Source organism: Lepidochelys kempii, chromosome 8, assembly GCF_965140285.1.
Source record: "Lepidochelys kempii isolate rLepKem1 chromosome 8, rLepKem1.hap1, whole genome shotgun sequence".
Classification (NCBI taxonomy): Eukaryota; Metazoa; Chordata; order Testudines; family Cheloniidae; genus Lepidochelys; species Lepidochelys kempii.
The window spans coordinates 84487697-84506922 of NC_136387.1; the positions used below are offsets into that span (position 1 = coordinate 84487697).

The 19226-nt window shown below is 46.6% G+C and overlaps 1 protein-coding gene and 1 long non-coding RNA gene across 3 annotated transcripts in view; one reads left to right on the forward strand and one right to left on the reverse strand.

Annotated features, from left to right (window-relative positions):
• Positions 1–3310: 3310 nt before the first annotated feature.
• SLC44A5 (solute carrier family 44 member 5) overlaps positions 3311–19226 on the forward strand; it is a 183419-nt gene continuing 167503 nt past the window's right edge. For both annotated transcript variants that reach the window (XM_073357319.2, XM_073357326.2), the window contains exon 1: positions 3311–3432. In XM_073357319.2, coding sequence (XP_073213420.1) covers positions 3396–3432 — 37 coding nt within the window. In that variant the 5' untranslated portion in view covers positions 3311–3395. The remainder of the gene's footprint in view (positions 3433–19226) is intronic.
• Positions 14424–19226, reverse strand: part of LOC140916156 (uncharacterized) — a 64226-nt gene continuing 59423 nt past the window's right edge. Inside the window, exon 3 of the long non-coding RNA XR_012160442.2 lies at positions 14424–14853. This is a non-coding gene — a long non-coding RNA (uncharacterized LOC140916156). The remainder of the gene's footprint in view (positions 14854–19226) is intronic.

Here is a 19226-nt window from a genome sequence, read left to right on the forward strand (position 1 = left end):
TGGGCTGTGTATGCAGCTCTTTATGTGTTATATTGGCTGCATCCACACAATATATATACTATGTCTATGGCCCTGAGGATGTCACATGGGCTGCAGCTGTATGCTAATTGGGCTGCAAACAGCCCATGAGCCACTGGTTGAGAACCACTGCTCTGAGCGAACATCTTATCCCAACACATAGGGGTATCAATCCTTACTAACTGAGGCAGGAGGAAGGCATACCTCCCCTCTCACCCCCAACCCCATGTTCAGGGCCGGATTAACTCTCCTGTGGGCCTGGGGCTATTAGATTTTGTGGGGCCCCTGTATACAAGTATTTTTCCTAATTTAAAACAAAATGATCACAATTATGGCATCGAAGCTATTAACGCTATACTCAACTTGCCTCTTGATTAACATAAAGCCATTGTGTGGTTACATTTCAGTCTTAAACCATGTAGAATATAGTAAAGTTAATTCAAAATAGCCGACTTCTTATCTTAGAACAACTGTTATATGAGCTTCTGGGAAGGAGTTTGGGTGCAGGAGGGGGCTCCAGGCTGGGGTAGAGGGTTGGGGTGCAGGAGAGGGTGAGGGGTGCGGGCTCTGGGATGGAGTTTGGTGCAGAAGGGGATTCTGACCTGGGGCAGGGTGTTGGGGTGCAGGAGGGGCTGTGAGGTGCAGGCTCCATCCAGAAGGCGCTTACCACAGCTAGCTCCCGGATGGCATTGCAGCAGGGCTCAGGCAGGCTGCCTGCCTGCCATAGCCCCATGCTGCTCCCGGAAGTGGTTGGCTGCTGGCATGTCTCTGTGCGCTCCTAGGGGAAAGGGGGACAGCGTGTCTCTGTGCGCTGCGCGCACCCACAGGCACCACCCCAGCAGCTCCCACTGGCTGGTTCCAGGCCAATGGGAGCTGCGGGGACAGTGCTGGGGGCGGGGGCAGCACACAGAGCCACCTTTCCCCCTTGCCAGGGGTCGCAGACACATGCCAGCAGCTGGCTGCTTCTGGGAGCGGCATGGGGCCATGGCATGTAGGCAGCCTGCCTGAGTCCTGCTGTACCGCTGGACTTTTAGCGGCCCGGAGACCGCGATCGACTGGCAGAGGCTCCAGGATCGACCAGTTGATTGCGATCGGCGGGGTGGTGACCACTGAATTGTATATAATTACAAATTCATTTTTGCAGGGGCTCCCCTTAGTGTGAGGCCCCTGGCTGCAGTCCCTAAAGCCCCTGTGTTAATCTGGCCCTGTCCACGTTCTGGGCCTCTCTCCTTTGAGAGAAAAGTTCTTCACATTGCCAGATAAACCTGCCCTAGGCCTAAACTAAATTCAGATTTTTGGAGCAGGAATTCAGCCCTTCTCTAACTTTTCCATTTTCTTACCATTAAAGGTGGTTATGCTCTGAAAAGTGACTTTATAAATGGTATAGGGCTCCATGTTTACTGTCTCACTGATATTCAGACTAGCCTTGCTCAGTTTACTTGTAACAGACACATAGACAACCTTTTTAATTGGGGGGAAGCAGAATTAAAGGACACATCAGACTGGAGAACAAATTGCAGCAACTGCACTTTTGCATGATATCAGGTTGGAAGTGAACATGTCGAAGACGAAGTGGATGCGGAATAAGCATTGTGTAGAAGGAATCATCACTGTAAATGGGAAAGAAATCAAGGCGGCCAACAAATACACTTATCTGAGTCAGCAGCTGAGCAGAGACAACTCATTCGAAGGGGAATGCAGTAGGAGGTAAAAGGTGGGGTGGGCAAGTTTCAACAAAATAAAGGCGTCTCTAATGGATGATGAACGGTCCATGAAGAAAAGAAAAGAACTGTTTAACTCCATGGTTCTGTCAGCAATGATATACAGAGCAGAAAGCTGGTCAGTAATGAAAGCGGAGGAAGAAAAACTTGCTGTCACCCAGAGAGCAATGGAAAGGAGAATGTGTAAGACATTGCTCTGTGATCATATACTGAATGAGGAGATCAGAACGTGTACAGAGGTGACCGATGTAGTGCAGGCAATATACAATGCAAAGTGAAGATGGGCGGGTCATGTAGTCCGCAGGCAAGACAATAGGTGGACAACCCGCAACAGTGACTGGATTCCCAGTGACCGCTGGGCAGACCAAAAACGCGCTGGGCCAATCCCATGACAAAACTCTGGCCAGAAATTGAAAGAACGTGCTTGCAACAAAGTAGAATGGTGTGGCATCGACTTGCATTCGTGCAGGGACGGACAAGGACAAGCCGGACAAAGGTGACATAGGTGAGAATTAAAAATAAAATAATATCTGTTGAATATCTGTTCATGCTCCTTCTACCTCTCCAGACACAGCTGTCCGACTTGTGGTAAGACACAACCTGGCCTTCCCAGACACGCATCAGCATGAGGGGAAAGGACAGCTCCATCATGGCATAACAATCTGGATGCATCCAATGAAGTATATACTGTAGCTCAAGAAAGCTCATGCTCAAATAAATTGGTTAGTCTCTAAGGTGCCACAAGTCCTCCTTTTCTTTTTGCGAATACAGACTAACACGGCTGCTACTCTGAAAACTGGAGAGGAAACTTTCCAAGGGCCACTTGCCAAAGGCTCAAGCAACAAACTGCTGGTGAGTTCGGCATAGTTTCTATGCGTGGCAAAAGGTCTGAAGAAACAGTCTGGCCCTGTGGACACCACACAGCTCGCAAATCTTTCCCAGAGGCGCTCTTCCGACGGGGAGAGCGCTCCTTGCTGTCCTCAGCCGAACCGCTTCACCCCGATCAGCAGCTCAGCTTCCGGCCTCCACCCGAGAAGCCCGATGGGCTTTTGGTAACTTCCATCCTGCTAGTGCAACCTCCCGCCCCTACAAGGTGCGTTCAAGTTACGCCGCTACCTTCCTGTCCTCGCTCCCCCGAGGGAAGGCCCCGCAGCCCTGCTCAGGAGTTGCCAAAGTTCTGGTGGCAGCAGGAGCCAGGCTGCGGTAGAAGTTAGGGAGGCTGCTTTTTGCTGGGGGGGGGGGCGCTCCCCGGGCCCCCTGCGCGGTGCTGCTGCATTGGGCCGGGGGGGGGGGCGCTGCGCGCGGAGCGGAGGTCCGCGCGCTGCAGGAGGTGTCACACGCAGCCCCCCCCCCGCCTTTGGAAGGCCAGCCCGGGTTGGCTCCCTCGGAGCACACACAGCTCCCCCGGCTCCCTTGCGCCTGCCTGCCGCTGCCGAGACGCCGCCCCCGCGGATTCGGCGCAGTGGCTGCTTGGCGCCCAGACGGGACCAGAGGGGTCAGCGTCGGGCGCAGGAGCTGGGACACGAGCGGCGGCGGCGGCGGCAGCAGAGCGGAGCCCAGCGCCAGGCTGCCCGGCCGCCGCTGCCTCCCATGCCATCGCAGCAACAAAGAGCGCGCTGAGGAGCCGGGAAGAGGCGCGGAGGGCAGCGGGCGAAGATGGCCAGGAAGGGGGGAGCCTCCGCCTCTCCCTGCGGTAAGCAACCCCCCGCTCCCCCGCCGGGAAAGGGGCGCCGGGCTCAGCGGGCGCTCGGAGCATGGGGATGGGGCGAGCCGGAGCCGCCGTCTGGCCTGTTTACATCGCGGCTCCAGCAAGTGAACAGCCGCCGCCGACGCCGCAAGAGTTTGTTTCCCTCGGCAGCTCCCGGGGGCTGGGCCCCCTCGGCGCCCCCCGCCCGCAGCGAAGGGGCTGGGGCTCTCCTGCCTGCCCCTGGCGCGGGGGGGCAAGGGGCTTGGGAGCAGCTCCCTCCCCGCGGCTGGGGGGGAGGGGGGGGGCTTGTTGCAGCCTCCTCGGGGAGGTGGGAAAGTTGGGGCTCGGTGGGCGCAGGGCTGCGGGCGAGCGGGGGCCAGAACTCTTCGGAAAGCCGCCTCTGCTCCCCGGGGCCGGAGCAGGTGCCTCGCCGGCTCTGGGGGGTTTGTCTGGGGCGCAGCGGTCCGAGCGTCTGCTGCAGGGAGCTGGGCAGGGGCAGGTGGCCTGGGGCGGGGCAGATGCCCTCGGGCGGCGGTGCAGGGTGCTCAGTTTAGGGGGGATCCAGAGCCCGGGATTGGGCGGCGGGGGAGGGGGTTGGCTTTGGGGCAGGTGGTGTGCTGGGGAAGGGAGCACGGGGCTGGGGCTGGAGCATTGGATTCGGGTTGGAGTGGTGGGCGCGTGTGGACAATATTTTGGAGCTGGGGGTGCGGGGTTGTGCACACAGGGTAGGGGTGAGGGGGGTGCGATTCGGGGTGCAGAGGTCGGAGGATTCCGGGGGTGCGGATACAGGGCGCTGGCACTGGGCGGCTTCGCAGTGGTCTGATTTGGGGCATAGGGGAGTTCTGGACAGGAGGATGCTGTGGTTGGGGGTGCAGAGCCTGGAGCCGGTGTACTGGGACTGAGCGAGCCGCTTGTCTCCTTGCCCGAGTCCTGCCAGCCGAAACGTCGCTTCCTCCAGTAGAAGGTCACCGGGGGGCACAACTTTATCTCCGTGCCTGAGCGCTGCTTTAATTGCTCCTGAGTAGCTAATTCATTTGCGGCAGAAGAGAAGGTTTAGCAGGCTCCTTAATCTCTTTAAAGGCGTCTCCATAAAACCAAGTGCAGTTTTCCTGTTCCAATTATGCATGAGATTTCCATGGCAAAATATTTCCCTCTTTAATCTGCAGAATGAGCAGAAGCCTCTTAGAAACAAGCCTCCTTTTCTCTGCATCCCAGCAGGCTGGTCATACTCAGAGATCATTTACAGAAGGGACATACATGGAAAATAAAACTCTTGCTTTGGTGTAACATGCATATTGTGTGACATGGCTATAACTCAGAAAACCCAATTTTATGATTTACCTTTGTGGACTAAAACTTTATAACTATATCTGTTTAATCAAAAATTGACAATTTGAGTTATTTACACTGAGGCCCTGAAGGACCACAGCTGGTTATTTTTCCTTCAGGGAAGTGAATGGTAGCCTGAACAAGCACCTGATCCATTAGTGCTTCCCCAGTAGTGGGTGTTTTGCCTGAGAAAGGTTTGCAGGATGAGTCTAAGCAAACCAAGGAATTCTTTGCAGAAAGGGTGATATAAACAAACCTCTCAGGGGGAAAACCCTCACCAGAAATCACAGAACGTCGGGGAAGAAATTTATGTTTCCAAAATATTGACTTAATACCGCTGAAGTTATTTAACTCCCCATAGAGCCTGATCCAGAGAAGTCAATAGTTTTGCAGTTAACTTCAGTGGTAATAGTCTCCAATGCATAGAAAAGCAGATAGAACACTCATCTGAAGGATCACAGAAACAGAGTATTTAGATGTGGGAAAACAGCTGGTAGATAGAATTCATACTCCTGTAAGTGCAGCATATAATTCCCTCGCTTGTAATCAGGAAAGCTCTGCTTTGAAAATAAATGGAAAGAAGACTTGGAAACAGTATTGTGTTATCACACAACATTGTTTTAGCTTCATTTTAAAAACATGTTACTTTGGAACATCTGCAGTCCTTTAGCATGATACTACTACCTGTATTTATATGGAAAAATGCATTTGGAAAAATGTCTTGTATTTCAACTTGTAATTTTTCAGAACTACAAATTGAAATATAATAACGAGAATATTTGTTGTTTTAGCAATTTCACGTTCATCATCATTTTTTCTTTTTTTATCTCTCTGTTTGCATGTGCTTATTTTCTTAGAGGTACTATGAAGCATGTGCCTCCTAAGGAGTCATCAGAAATAATTACTTTAAACTTATAGGGTATGTCTACATTACGGAATAAGGTCGAATTTATAGAAGTCGTTTTTTTAGAAATCGGTTTTATATATTCGAGTGTGTGTCCCCCCACAGAAAATGCTCTAAGTGCATTAAGTGCATTGACTCGGCGAAGTGCTTCCACAGTACCGAGGCTAGAGTCGACTTCCGGAGCGTTGCACTGTGGATAGCTATTCCACAGTTCCCGCAGTCTCCGCTGCCCATTGGAATTCTGGGTTGAGATCCCAATGCCTGATGGGGCTAAAACATTGTCGCGGGTGGTTCTGGGTACATATCGTCAGGCCCCCCTTCCCTCCCTCCCTCCCTCTGTGAAAGCAAGGGCAGACAATCATTTCGCGCCTTTTTTCCTGAGTTACCTGTGCAGATGCCATACCACGGCAAGCATGGAGCCCGCTCAGGTAACCGTCACCCTATGTCTCCTGGGTGCTGGCAGAAGCGGTACGGCATTGCTACACAGTAGCAGCAACCCATTGCCTTGTGGCAGCTGATGGTGCAATACGACTGGTAGCCGTCCTCGTCTTGTCCGAGGTGCTCCTGGCCACGTCGGCTGGGAGTGCCTGGGCAGACATGGGCGCAGGGACTAAATTTGGAGTGACTTGACCAGGTCATTCTCTTTAGTCCTGCAGTCAGTCCTATTGAACCGTCTTATGGTGAGCAGGCAGGCAATACGGATTGCTAGCAGTCGTACTGTACCATCTTCTGCCGGGCAGGCAAGAGATGAGGATGGCTAGCAGTCGTATTGTACCATCTTCTGCCGGGCAGGCAAGAGATGAGGATGGCTAGCAGTCGTATTGTACCATTTTCTGCCGGGCACGCAAGAGATAAGGATGGCTAGCAGTCCTACTGCACCATCTTCTGCTGAGCAGCCATGAGATGTGGATGGCATGCAGTCCTTCTGCACCGTCTGCTGCCAGCCAAAGATGTAAAAGATAGATGGAGTGGATCAAAACAAGAAATAGACCAGTTTTGTTTTGTACTCATTTGCCTCCTCCCCCGTCTAGGGGACTCATTCTTCTAGGTCACACTGCAGTCACTCACAGAGAAGGTGCAGCGAAGTAAATCTAGCCATGTATCAATCAGAGGCCAGGCTAACCTCCTTGTTCCAATAAGAACAATAACTTAGGTGCACCATTTCTTATTGGAACCCTCCGTGAAGTCCTGCCTGAAATACTCCTTGATGTAAAGCCACCCCCTTTGTTGATTTTAGCTCCCTGAAGCCAACCCTGTAAGCCGTGTCGTCAGTCGCCCCTCCCTCCGTCAGAGCAATGGCAGATAATCGTTCCGCGCCTTTTTTCTGTTCGGACGCCATACCAAGGCAAGCATGGAGGCCGCTCAGCTCACTTTGGCAATTAGGAGCACATTAAACACCACACGCATTATCCAGCAGTATATGCAGCACCAGAACCTGACAAAGCGATACCGGGCGAGGAGGCGACGTCAGCGCGGTCACGTGAGTGATCAGGACATGGACACAGATTTCTCTGAAAGCATGTGTCCTGCCAATGCATGTATCATGGTGCTAATGGGGCAGGTTCATGCTGTGGAACGCCAATTCTGGGCTCGGGAAACAAGCACAGACTGGTGGGACCGCATAGTGTTGCAGGTCTGGGACATTTCCCAGTGGCTGCGAAACTTTCGCATGCTTAAGGGCACTTTCATGGAACTTTGTGACTTGCTTTCCCCTGCCCTGAGGCGCATGAATACCAAGATGAGAGCAGCCCTCACAGTTGAGAAGCGAGTGGTGATAGCCCTGTGGAAGCTTGCAACGCCAGACAGCTACCGGTCAGTTGGGAATCAATTTGGAGTGAGCAAATCTACTGTGGGGGCTGCTGTGATGCAAGTAGCCCACGCAATCAAAGATCTGCTGATATCAAGGGTAGTGACCCTGGGAAATGTGCAGGTCATAGTGGATGGCTTTGCTGCAATGGGATTCCCTAACTGTGGTGGGGCCATAGACGGAACCCATATCCCTATCTTGGCACCGGAGCACCAAGCCGCCAAGTACATAAACCGCAAGGGGTACTTTTCAGTAGTGCTGCAAGTTCTGGTGGATCACAAGGGACGTTTCACCAACATCAACATGGGATGGCCGGGAAAGGTACATGACGCTCACATCTTCAGGAACTCTGGTCTGTTTCAAAAGCTGCAGGAAGGGACTTTATTCCCAGACCAGAAAATAACTGTTGGGGATGTTGAAATGCCTATATGTATCCTTGGGGACCCAGCCTACCCCTTAATGCCATGGCTCATGAAGCCATACACAGGCAGCCTGGACAGTAGTCAGGAGCTGTTCAACTACAGGCTTAGCAAGTGCAGAATGGTGGTAGAATGTGCATTTGGATGTTTAAAGGCGCGCTGGCGCAGTTTACTGACTCGCTTAGACCTCAGCGAAACCAGTATTCCCACTGTTATTACTGCTTGCTGTGTGCTCCACAATATCTGTGAGAGTAAGGGGGAGACGTTTATGGCGGGGTGGGAGGTTGAGGCAAGTCGCCTGGCTGCTGGTTACGTGCAGCCAGACACCAGGACGGTTAGAAGAGCACAGGAGGGCGCGGTACGCATCAGAGAAGCTTTGAAAACCAGTTTCATGACTGGCCAGGCTACGGTGTGAAAGTTCTGTTTGTTTCTCCTTGATGAAAGCCCCCGCCCCTTGGTTCACTCTACTTCCCTGTAAGCTAATCACCCGCCCCTCCTCCCTTCGATCACCGCTTGCAGAGGCAATAAAGTCATTGTTGCTTCACGTTCATGCATTCTTTATTCATTCATCACACAAATAGGGGGATGACTACCAAGGTAGCCCAGGAGGGGTGGTGGAGGAGGGAAGGAAAATGCCATACAGCACTTTAAAAGTTTACAACTTTAAAATTTATTGAATGCCAGCCTTCTTTTTTTGGGGCAATCCTCTGTGGCGGAGTGGCTGGTTGGCCGGTGGCCCCCCCACCGCGTTCTTGGGCGTCTGGGTGTGGAGGCTATGGAACTTGGGGAGGAGGGCAATTGGTTACACAGGGGCTGTAGTGGCAGTCTGTGCTGCAGCTGCCTTTGCTGCAGCTCAACCATACACTGGAGCATACTGGTTTGGTCCTCCAGCAGCCTCAGCATTGAATCCTGCCTCCTCTCATCACGCTGCCACCACATTTGAGCTTCAGCCCTGTCTTCAGCCCGCCACCTCTCCTCCCGGTCATTTTGTGCTTTCCTGCACTCTGACATTATTTGCCTCTACGCATTCATCTGTGCTCTGTCAGTGTGGGAGGACAGCATGAGCTCGGAGAACATTTCATCTCGAGTGCGTTTTTTTTTCTTTCTAAGCTTCACTAGCCTCGGGGAAGGAGAAGATCCTGTGATCATTGAAACACATGCAGCTGGTGGAGAAAAAAAAAGGGACAGCGATATTTAAAAAGACACATTTTATAAAACAGTGGCTACACTCTTTCAGAGTAAACTGTGCTGTTAACATTACATACATAGCACATGTGCTTTCGTTACAAGGTCGCATTTTGCCTCCCCCCACCGCGTGGCTACCCCCTCAACCGTCCCCCCTCCCTGTGGCTAACAGCGGGGAACATTTCTGTTTAGCCACAGGCAAACAGCCCAGCAGGAATGGGCTCCTCTGAGTGTCCCCTGAAGAAAAGCACTCTATTTCAACCAGGTGACCATGAATGATATCTCACTCTCCTGAGGATAACACAGAGAGATAAAGAACGGATGTTGTTTGAAAGCCAGCAAACATACACTGCAATGCTTTGTTGTACAATGATTCCCGAGTACGTGTTACTGGCCTGGAGTGGTAAAGTGTCCTACCATGAAGGACGCAATAAGGCTGCCCTCCCCAGAAACCTTTTGCAAAGGCTTTGGGAGTACATCCAGGAGAGCCGCGAATGCCAGGGCAAAGTAATCCTTTCACATGCTTGCTTTTAAACCATGTATAGTATTTTCAAAGGTACACTCACCGGAGGTCGCTTCTCCGCCTGCTGGGTCCAGGAGGCAGCCTTGGGTGGTTTCGGGGGGGGGGGGGGGGTACTGGCTCCAGGTCCAGGGTGAGAAACAGTTCCTGGCTGTCGGGAAAACCGGTTTCTCCGCTTGCTTGCTGTGAGCTGTCTACAACCTCCTCCTCCTCCTCATCTTCTTCGTCCCCAAAACCTGTTTCCGTATCGCCTCCATCTCCGTTGAAGGAGTCAAACAACACGGCTGGGGTAGTGGTGGCTGAACCCCCTAAAATGGCATGCAGCTCATCATAGAAGCAGCATGTTTGGGGCTCTGACCCGGAGCGGCCGTTCGCCTCTCTAATTTTCTGGTAGGCTTGCCTCAGCTCCTTCAGTTTCACGCGGCACTGCTTCGGGTCCCTGTTATGGCATCTGTCCTTCATGCCCTGGGAGATTTTGACAAAGGTTTTGGCATTTCGAAAACTGGAACAGAGTTCTGATAGCACGGATTCCTCTCCCCATACAGCGATCAGATCCCGTACCTCCCGTTCAGTCCATGCTGGAGCTCTTTTGCGATTCTGGGACTCCATCATGGTCACCTCTGCTGATGAGCTCTGCATGGTCACCTGCAGCTTGCCACGCTGGCCAAACAGGAAATGAGATTCACAAGTTCGCGGTTCTTTTCCTGTCTACCTGGCCATCTGAGTTGAGAGTGCATCTGAGTTGAGAGTGCTGTCCAGAGCGGTCACAATGGAGCACTCTGGGATAGCTCCCGGAAGCCAATACCGTCGAATTGTGTCCACAGTACCCCAAATTCGAGCCAGGAAAGCCGATTTAAGCGCTAATCCACTTGTCAGGGGTGGAGTAAGGAAATCGATTTTAAGAGCCCTTTAAGTCGAAATAAAGGGCTTCATCATGTGGACGGGTGCAGGTTTACATTGATTTAATGCTGCTAAATTTGACCTAAAGTCCTAGTGTAGACCAGGGCATAGTGAAGCAAAGCAAGTTTGAATTAATCTTTCTACCTTACTGGCCTTATACTATGAAATAGTGCAAAACCTTCTAAATTCAGGATCTGCAACACTGTATTCTTCTACATGAAATTGCTATAATAGTCACTCACCATCTCAATTGTTTTTTCTGACTCTGCTAATAGTTGGGTATTTACCTGCCCATTAATATTTTTTTTGAAGGATTAGGTGCCCTTAGCCTCTCTTCTTGGAACCCTACTTCACCAGACCACTGTTGGTTTTATTATTTTATAAATGACAGAGGCAAACCTTTCTCAAAAGCTTAAATCCATTGACTTCTGGCATCAATTGAATGCCTTAAAAGAGATATCTTAAGTCAGATTCCTGGCTGACAGCAGACTGTAGGCTCCCTGGACAGCTTATTAGCTGTCTCCTTCTCCCTCTGAGCTAACACGTTCTCTAACTGATGATGGGTTACTAGATTTGGAATGGCTGATGGAAAGCCAAGATACTGGACAGTGTCTGGATGGCTATTGGAGTGAACATAGCTTGATAAAAGGCTTTAGTAAACATGCAGACTTTTTTTTGGGTGGGATTGGGGTCATCCTCTTCTAAAAAATACAGTACATCTTTTTAGCCATATTGTTTCTCTACATGCACATGAAGGGACTATAAGATCATCCTTGGAAGCAAGCTGCTTATTAGCTTTCTAAATCCAGGTAATAGGATTCATTCTTCCCTAGAAGAGCTGTAAGCTTGCGACAGAGAAATGTGGTTTCTTGCCCCCAGAATGGAGAAAATAGGAATGGTTTATCAAGAACAGTGATGCTGACTTTATCAAGGCTCTCTCTCCAGCAGAGATTTTTTTCAGTGTGAAAGGGAAATACCTGTTCCCTCAGGAAAAAAAATAAAAATCTTTCAGTTGCTATCTTCCAGTGGAAAGATATCAAGATGAAATGGAATACAATTTTTCCATGTGTAAAACAGCAATTACCTGCCTGCGGGGCCCTTTCCCCCCCTACTTTGGTCTGGTGTTGGATCATCTCATAGAGAAGATTGCCACTGAAAGTGGAAAACAAAGAAATTCCTGAACACTTGCTTTCCCATCATAGCTTAATACTGAGTTTTTAAAAAACAAAACAATGAGAGAGCTTTTATTTTTATAATAAATCACTCACATCTGTCACTTGACTAATTCTTGTTCTTGTTGAAACCAATGGCAGAACTCCCATTGACCTCAGTGGTGCAGGATTAGGCCATTAGCAATGCCAAAATTATGTGTTTGTGCCGTCACAGTTATTTCCATAGTAACTAATAGTGAAATAAACCTTGGATTGTAACATCACTGAAGAAATGGTCTGGGGGAGGAGGATACAGAATTTAAAAAATCTTGTTTCAGACAATATTTTCGTAAGTAGCATTGATGAGAGAAGATACATATATTACATATATATATATATATATATATATAAGGGCCAATCTTTATTATTTTCAATTCACCTTGAGTTAGTACTCCCTTTTCTTTTTTTTTTACATCTGCAAATGGCAGGGAGCAAGTCCTCTGAGGCAGTGACTGTTGTCTTTGTTATTTGTTTGTAGCCTAGCTCAACGTGTTCTTGATTGAGGTTCTTAGGTACAATCATAATGCAAATAAATATTAATAATAATTTAGATTGGTTAGATATGTAAAATCTGCTTGTTTCTCTAAATCAGTCACCTAAATTGCACTTTCAAAGTGCCTGTGCAGTTGTGTCTCAGAAACTGCAGGTGCAAAACGAGACACCACTATTTAAAAATATGCATCAAAATTACGGTTCAATAAACATCACCCTGTAGAATCTTACCTCTTAGATCAGGGGTGGGCAAACTTTTTGGCCCGAGGGCCACATCGGAGTTGCAAAACTATATGGAGGGCTGGGTAGGGAAGACTGTGTCTCCCCAAACAGCCTGGCCCCTGCCCCCATCTGTCCCCTCCCACTTCTCACCCCCTGACTGCCCCCCTCAGAATCCCTGACCCATCCAACCCCCCCCACTCCTTGTCCCCTGACCTCCCTCCTGGGACCCCCACCCCTAACTGCCCCCCAGGACCCCACCCCCATCCAACCTCTCCTTCTCCCTGTACCCTGACTGCCCCTACCCCTATCCACACCCCCGACCCCTCACAGGCCCCTTGGGACTCCCACGCCTATACAACCACCCCCTGTCCCCTGACCACCACCCCCCAAAACCTCCACCCCATCCAACTGCTCCCTGTCCCCTGACGGCCCCCCCAGGACCCCTTGCTCCCCGCCCACTTACCATGCCGGAGCCAGCCACGCTGCTGCACTGCCCGGCAAGAGCGGCAGCCCAGAGCTTTGGCAGCGTGGTGCGCTGAGGCTGCAGGGGATGGGGGGGAGCGGGGGAGGGGCTGGGGGCTAGCCTCCCTGGCCGGGAGCTCAGGGGCCGGGCAGGATGGTCCCGTGGGCCGGATGTGGCCCGTGGGCCGTAGTGTGCCCACCTCTGTCTTAGATCATCTAGTCCATTTCCCTGCCAATGTTAAAGTGATCCTATTGTACATTTACTAATCTTTCCCTTGGTTTTAGAGTTCCAAAGACTAATAGACATCACTATCGTTACTTTTTCTTGAGAGTCAGACTACATATTCTCTTAAATTTCATCCCATTACTAGTAATACCTATGTACTAAAACAATTCTTCTCCCTTTGTGGTATTTACACTTCAACAGGCAGGTGGCAGGCACTTCAGGGCTGAATCTCCCATCATCTCTTAATTCATTGGCCAAATTCAGATATGATATAAGTGAGCACAATTCCACTAACTTCAATGGATTTGAACCTTATAAATTATCTAAATTTGGTCCATTTTATCTAGGGCTTCCACTATGTATGGTATGTCAGATAAATCAATATCTCTTTGGACACCACTGCAGTACATAAGTACAAAGAGTTCAGGTATGACTGAATTTTTCTGATTTGTATTGACTTAATAGAGGTTATTCACCGTGGAATAAACTTGGGAGGTGGGAGAAGAGAATTCAAAAGGTAGCAACTTACTTTGTGTACTGTTGTTTAATTAGTTTTTTATTGCAGATATTTCTTTTTGAATAAGAACTTTCTCCCTTAGTACCTCACTTCATATTCTGTTTGATGCTTTGGTGAAGTCTTGATCCTGCATGTGTTAACATTTCTTTCTCTTACTATCGAAATGAATTTAGGCATTTAAACTTCACTGTAGGATCAAACAGGGGGAGCATATGGCTTTTGAGGACACAAACATTTGTTCAAACTGTCATTTATTTTATCATTAATAACAGTAGCAAGGAAAATTATGAAAAAAACACATGAAAGGTAACTAGATCCAAGACTTAATGTAACTTTTTATTGTTTTTCCCCACTATGAAATTCTATGTTGAAGAATCTAAAGCTTGGTCTACATGGGGGGAGGGGCGGGGAGATCGATCTAAGATACGCAACTTCAGCTATGAGAATAGCGTAGCTGAAGTCAATGTATCTTAGATCGACTTAGAATCACTTACTTCGTGTCCTCGCTGCGCGGGATCAACGACTGCCACTCCCCCGTCGACTCCGCTTCTGCCTCTCGCCCTGGTGGCATTCTGGAGTCGACAGCAGAGCGGGGATCGATTTATTGCATCTACACTAGATGCGATAGATCGATCACTACCCGCCGATCCGGCAGGTAGTGTAGATGTGGCTTAAATGTTATTTTAGCATAATTATTTTTGGGTAGGAACATGAAAACATTATGTAATAAATACAATCATATTAAATAATTATTTGGTATCTTTGCTTATGTGTTACAAACTTTATTCATTGTATGAGGTAATTATAAGCAACCATTTAAAGCTATATACACATATATATTTGCAAATCCATTTAATACTAAAATGTCTGATCTGAGTACCATCTAGTGAGACTTACATTTATAGTAATCATTCAAAGAAGAGGAAATAAGTTGCGGACTTTAAGTGCCTTATTTTCAGCTATAACTTGTGTTTCAGAGAAATTAGGAAAGATAACTTTACATTTGTACATAGCTGCTTCCTCTTGGAATCTTTCAAGAGAGAAATAACCACATGGCAAATGCTGTTAAATTTAGTGGACTGAAATATTTTGATGATTCTTGGCAGAGAAATACTCCCGAAACCAAATCCTCATCTGGTGTAAATCAGAGTAGCTTCATTGAAGTTTTGTCTCCAGGTCTTCATACATGTTGTGAGCAGCTAATATCCAGAGATGTGTCTGTCTTTTCCTGCACTTGAAGTAACGTCGAAAGAAAGATTAAAAAGCAATCCAAGGAAAAATTATCGCTAGGCTGCATCGTTAGCAGACATGGCATTACTGTAACATAATATTTTAAAAAGGAGTACTTGTGGCACCTTAGAGATTATCAAATTTATTTGAGCATAAGCTTTTGTGAGCTACAGCTCACTTCATCGAATGCATTCAGTGGAAAATATAGTGTGGAGATTTATATACACAGAGAAGCAAATACTCACCAGCAACCACACAACAGAACCACTAACCCAGGAACCTATCCTTGCAACAAAGCCCGTTGCCAACTGTGTCCACATATCTATTCAGGGGACACCATCATAGGGCCTAATCACATCAGCCACACTATCAGAGGCTCATTCACCTGCACATCTACCAATGTGATCTATGCCATCATGTGCCAGCAATGCCCCTCTGCCATGTACATTGGTCAAACTGGACAGTCTCTATGTAAAAGAATAAATGGACACAAATCAGACGTCAAGAATTAAACATTCAAAAACCAGTTGGAGAACACTTCAATCTCTCTGGTCACTCAATTACAGACCTAAAAGTTGCAATTCTTCAACAAAAAACTTCGAAAACAGACTCCAACGAGAGACTGCTGAATTGGAATTAATTTGCAAACTGGATACAATTAACTTAGGCTTGAATAGAGACTGGGAGTGGATGGGTCATTACACAAAGTAAAACTATTTCCCCATGTTTATTCCCCCCCTCTACCCCGCACTGTTCCTCAGATGTTCTTGTCAACTGCTGGAACTGGCCCACCTTGATTCACTGCAAAAGGTTCCCGCCCTCCCCCGCCCCGCTCTCCTGCTGGTAGTAGCTCACCTTAAGTGATCACTCTCGTTACAGTGTGTATGGTAACACCCATTGTTTCATGTTCTCTATGTATATAAATCTCCCCACTATATTTTCCACTGACTGCATCCGATGAAGTGAGCTGTAGCTCACGAAAGCTTATGCTCTAATAAATTTGTTAGTCTCTAAGGTGCCACAAGTACTCCTTTTCTTTTTGCGAATACAGTCTAACACGGCTGCTACTCTGAAACCTGTCATAATATTTAAAACAGACTGCTCACTAATTCTTAACAGGGGAACTTTTCTATACAGTCCTGCTAATTCTCATTAGCCAATATTGTTTATGAAATGCCCAGGAAATGCCATTTTGGTTGCAGAGTCAGGTGGTAAAGTCAGAACTGTGCTACTGTTGGACCTGGTCTTACTCCCATTGAAGCCAATGACAAAACTCCCATTGATTAAAATGGGACCAGATTAGATCCATATTTCTCTCTTTTTGGGAGGGAAGATCATAAAGAAGGATTTTTGGTGAGTTTTTGATTTAACACCATAGAGTTGGTTTCAACAGTAATGAGAAAATACTTTTTTGTTTTTGTTTGTGTCCTGTGCAATCTTAGTTCAGTTCGCGACAATTTTGTTAACGTTTTCAGATTCCATAACTTTAAAACTTTTCTGAATTTTACCAAGTCTGTCGATACCCTGGGATGAGTCATGCTATGTGACACTTCAGGAAGATAGTTATGTTTGGGAAATTGCAGGGAGGGAATAGAAAATTGGACTCCTAGTATGGTATCATCAACTATTGAGCAGCTACTGCTACTCTGTAATGCTTTTGATAAATGGCTAGGGGCTTACTCATCTTAATTCAGTGGGGAGGGGGGAAGGATAGGGGAAAGGAGGTATATGTTGACATTTGTATGTCCACCTTGTTCAAAAGCATTACAAGTTACATCAAAGTTCTGTTATTTTTTGGAGAAAAAATGTTCTGTTCCTAGCTGACCATGTGTTTTTTATTATATACATTATCCATGTCTCTCTATGAATTCAACAATTAACCTGATCCATGCCTCTAAATGAGAGAGTTGTAGACAGTGAAAGTTCTCACAATAGGAGGAAATATGGCTACAAAATTAATACAGAAAAGTGGGAGAATACATGAAAGGAGTAATAACAGTTTAACACATGCCTAGGCAGTATTGTGAATTAGTGTACTAGACTTTCACCTCTGTGATGAAACTTTGGACAGTCACAAATGAAACTCTGATTTCCGATTGCAATTTTGCCAATTTAAGAAATAAACCCACAACAAAGTTGTGATATCTGCTCAGGAGAGTTTCTAGACTGGATTTATGGTGGTGTTGCAGTGCAGGTCATAATTAAGGTGCATATGGCAGAGCTATGCGGGGACCCTCACACAGCACCTGCCCACACAATACATGGCTCTAGCTGGAAGTTACTATCATTTCAGCTTCATAAGCATTAAATAAACTCTCACATTGGGGAAAAAAATCACAAGGCCATAAATTATATCGGATGTGGGTTTGCTGATCCTTAAAATTAACATGAGTAAGATCCCTATCTGCTATAAGTATGAGAAATGCTTAATCTCAGAACAGGATTAGGCCCTAGATTAGGAGACTGATCCCCTAATTAAAACCAATTAACTATTAGCTGGCTGCAAATTCTGAGAGTGCTCATTAATTTTCTTGTGCCATGACTGTGTATCTGACAAATCTATTACTTAGACTATGGAAATTCTACCCTTAGTTTGTTTTCTTGTGCTTATGTATTCCAAAGTATAGAAGTATGTAGCATCATTCACTGGATAATCTACATTGTCTAGAAAGATTTAAGAATTAAATACCAGTTTTTCATGTTTTGTGTTACAGTTTTGTGGCTCAAATTTGCACCCCTTACAGTCAATAGGGAATTGTGTCAGAGGCTTCAGTGAGAGCAGGATTAGGCCCTCAATTATCCTATTTTTTCCTCACATGAGTTAAATTAAATGATAGTATTGAAAAAGACAAAATTAAAGAGACAAATCCCTCACAGAACTGTGTGAGATTAGACAGAATGGATTGCAATTGCTTTTTAGAGAGATTAGTCTATTGTGTAAATATGTATTTCAGGACTGTTAAAAGAATGGATTATGTAAATATATATGTAAGGACTTTAAAAATCCATCATATTGACAGAGCCTTCTATAATAGGGTATCATGTAAATATGTGTCTAGGGAATTTTAAAGACATGTATTGTTACACTATTGTGAATATATGTATTTAGGATTTTTATTTTTTAAAAACACAGATTATTTACCCAACAGAACATAGAAACTTTTTCAAAGGCAATATTGTTTATCATGTAAATGCATAGTGAGGGCAATTTTTGAAACTTTGGTTACTTGATAACTGTAACCTTTTTAGTCTATTGGGCAAATGCGATATTTCAGGAATTTTTGTGTCACTGTCAGTGGTATTTTCATGGCCTTTATGGATACTCATTATGGCCCTGACCTTGTAAATGGTTAAACACGTTGATAACTTTACTCACATGAATTTTCCCATAAACTTCAATGAGACAACATCCCTGAGTAAAGCTATGCATGTATGTAAGTGTTTGTAAGATCCGGGTTCAAAAGAGTTCTTGATATGGTACAAATAATAGCCTAAATAACTTATTTGCCACATCAGACAGCAAACCTCTTAAGGCCAAATCCTGTTAGCTTTATTTATGACAGCAAGTTTGCTCATCTTGTTCACACAGATATCCCAGCTGAAGTCAGTGTGACATCTGATGGACCAAATCTTAAGAAGCACTAAGTATTGGATTAGGTCCCATGTAAGTAAGGAAAAAGGATTTGGCTCATATTGCAGAACTTATAATGAGCCCAAATGGATGTTTTGTTTTATTTACTATTGTTTCTTGAGCCAAATTTCTTATGCTAAATTTCAGCCCAGATAAGTCATAAAAATTCTATGTGAAAACAACTTGGGGCTGATTCTGCCACCTTTGCTCAGACTGAGTAGTGAGTACTTTACAAGCAGTCCCAATGGGGCCATTCACAGAGTAAAGCTACTACCCAAACTGAAAAAGGGTGGCAGACTCTGAACCCCTGGAAACTTGGAATTCCAAGTGAAAAAGCAGATAAAAACATCATTACAATACACTTGCCTCAAAATACAGGTAATGCACAATTCAGCTGTAGTGGCTTATTTGTTGCTTAGTGATTTGTCTCACCAGAGTAAGCACAACCCCACTGAAAGATCTCCAACAAGAAAAGAGGGTAATGAGCTAGATTACTTTCTGATGGAACAGACTTGTGTCAGAACTTGTTATACTAACATGCAGGTGTTAATGCATATTGGGGAGGAAAAATTGAATTCTCCCCTCCAAAATACTATTTAATTGTGATATACTGAAACAACAATCTAATATCTTTACTCCCATTCAGGTCTGATACATAGATTGGAGCAGTTGCTCTCCCTGCACACTCTCCATATCAGTGTGGGTACAGATGATGTCACCACTCTGGAGGAAATTAACAACATTG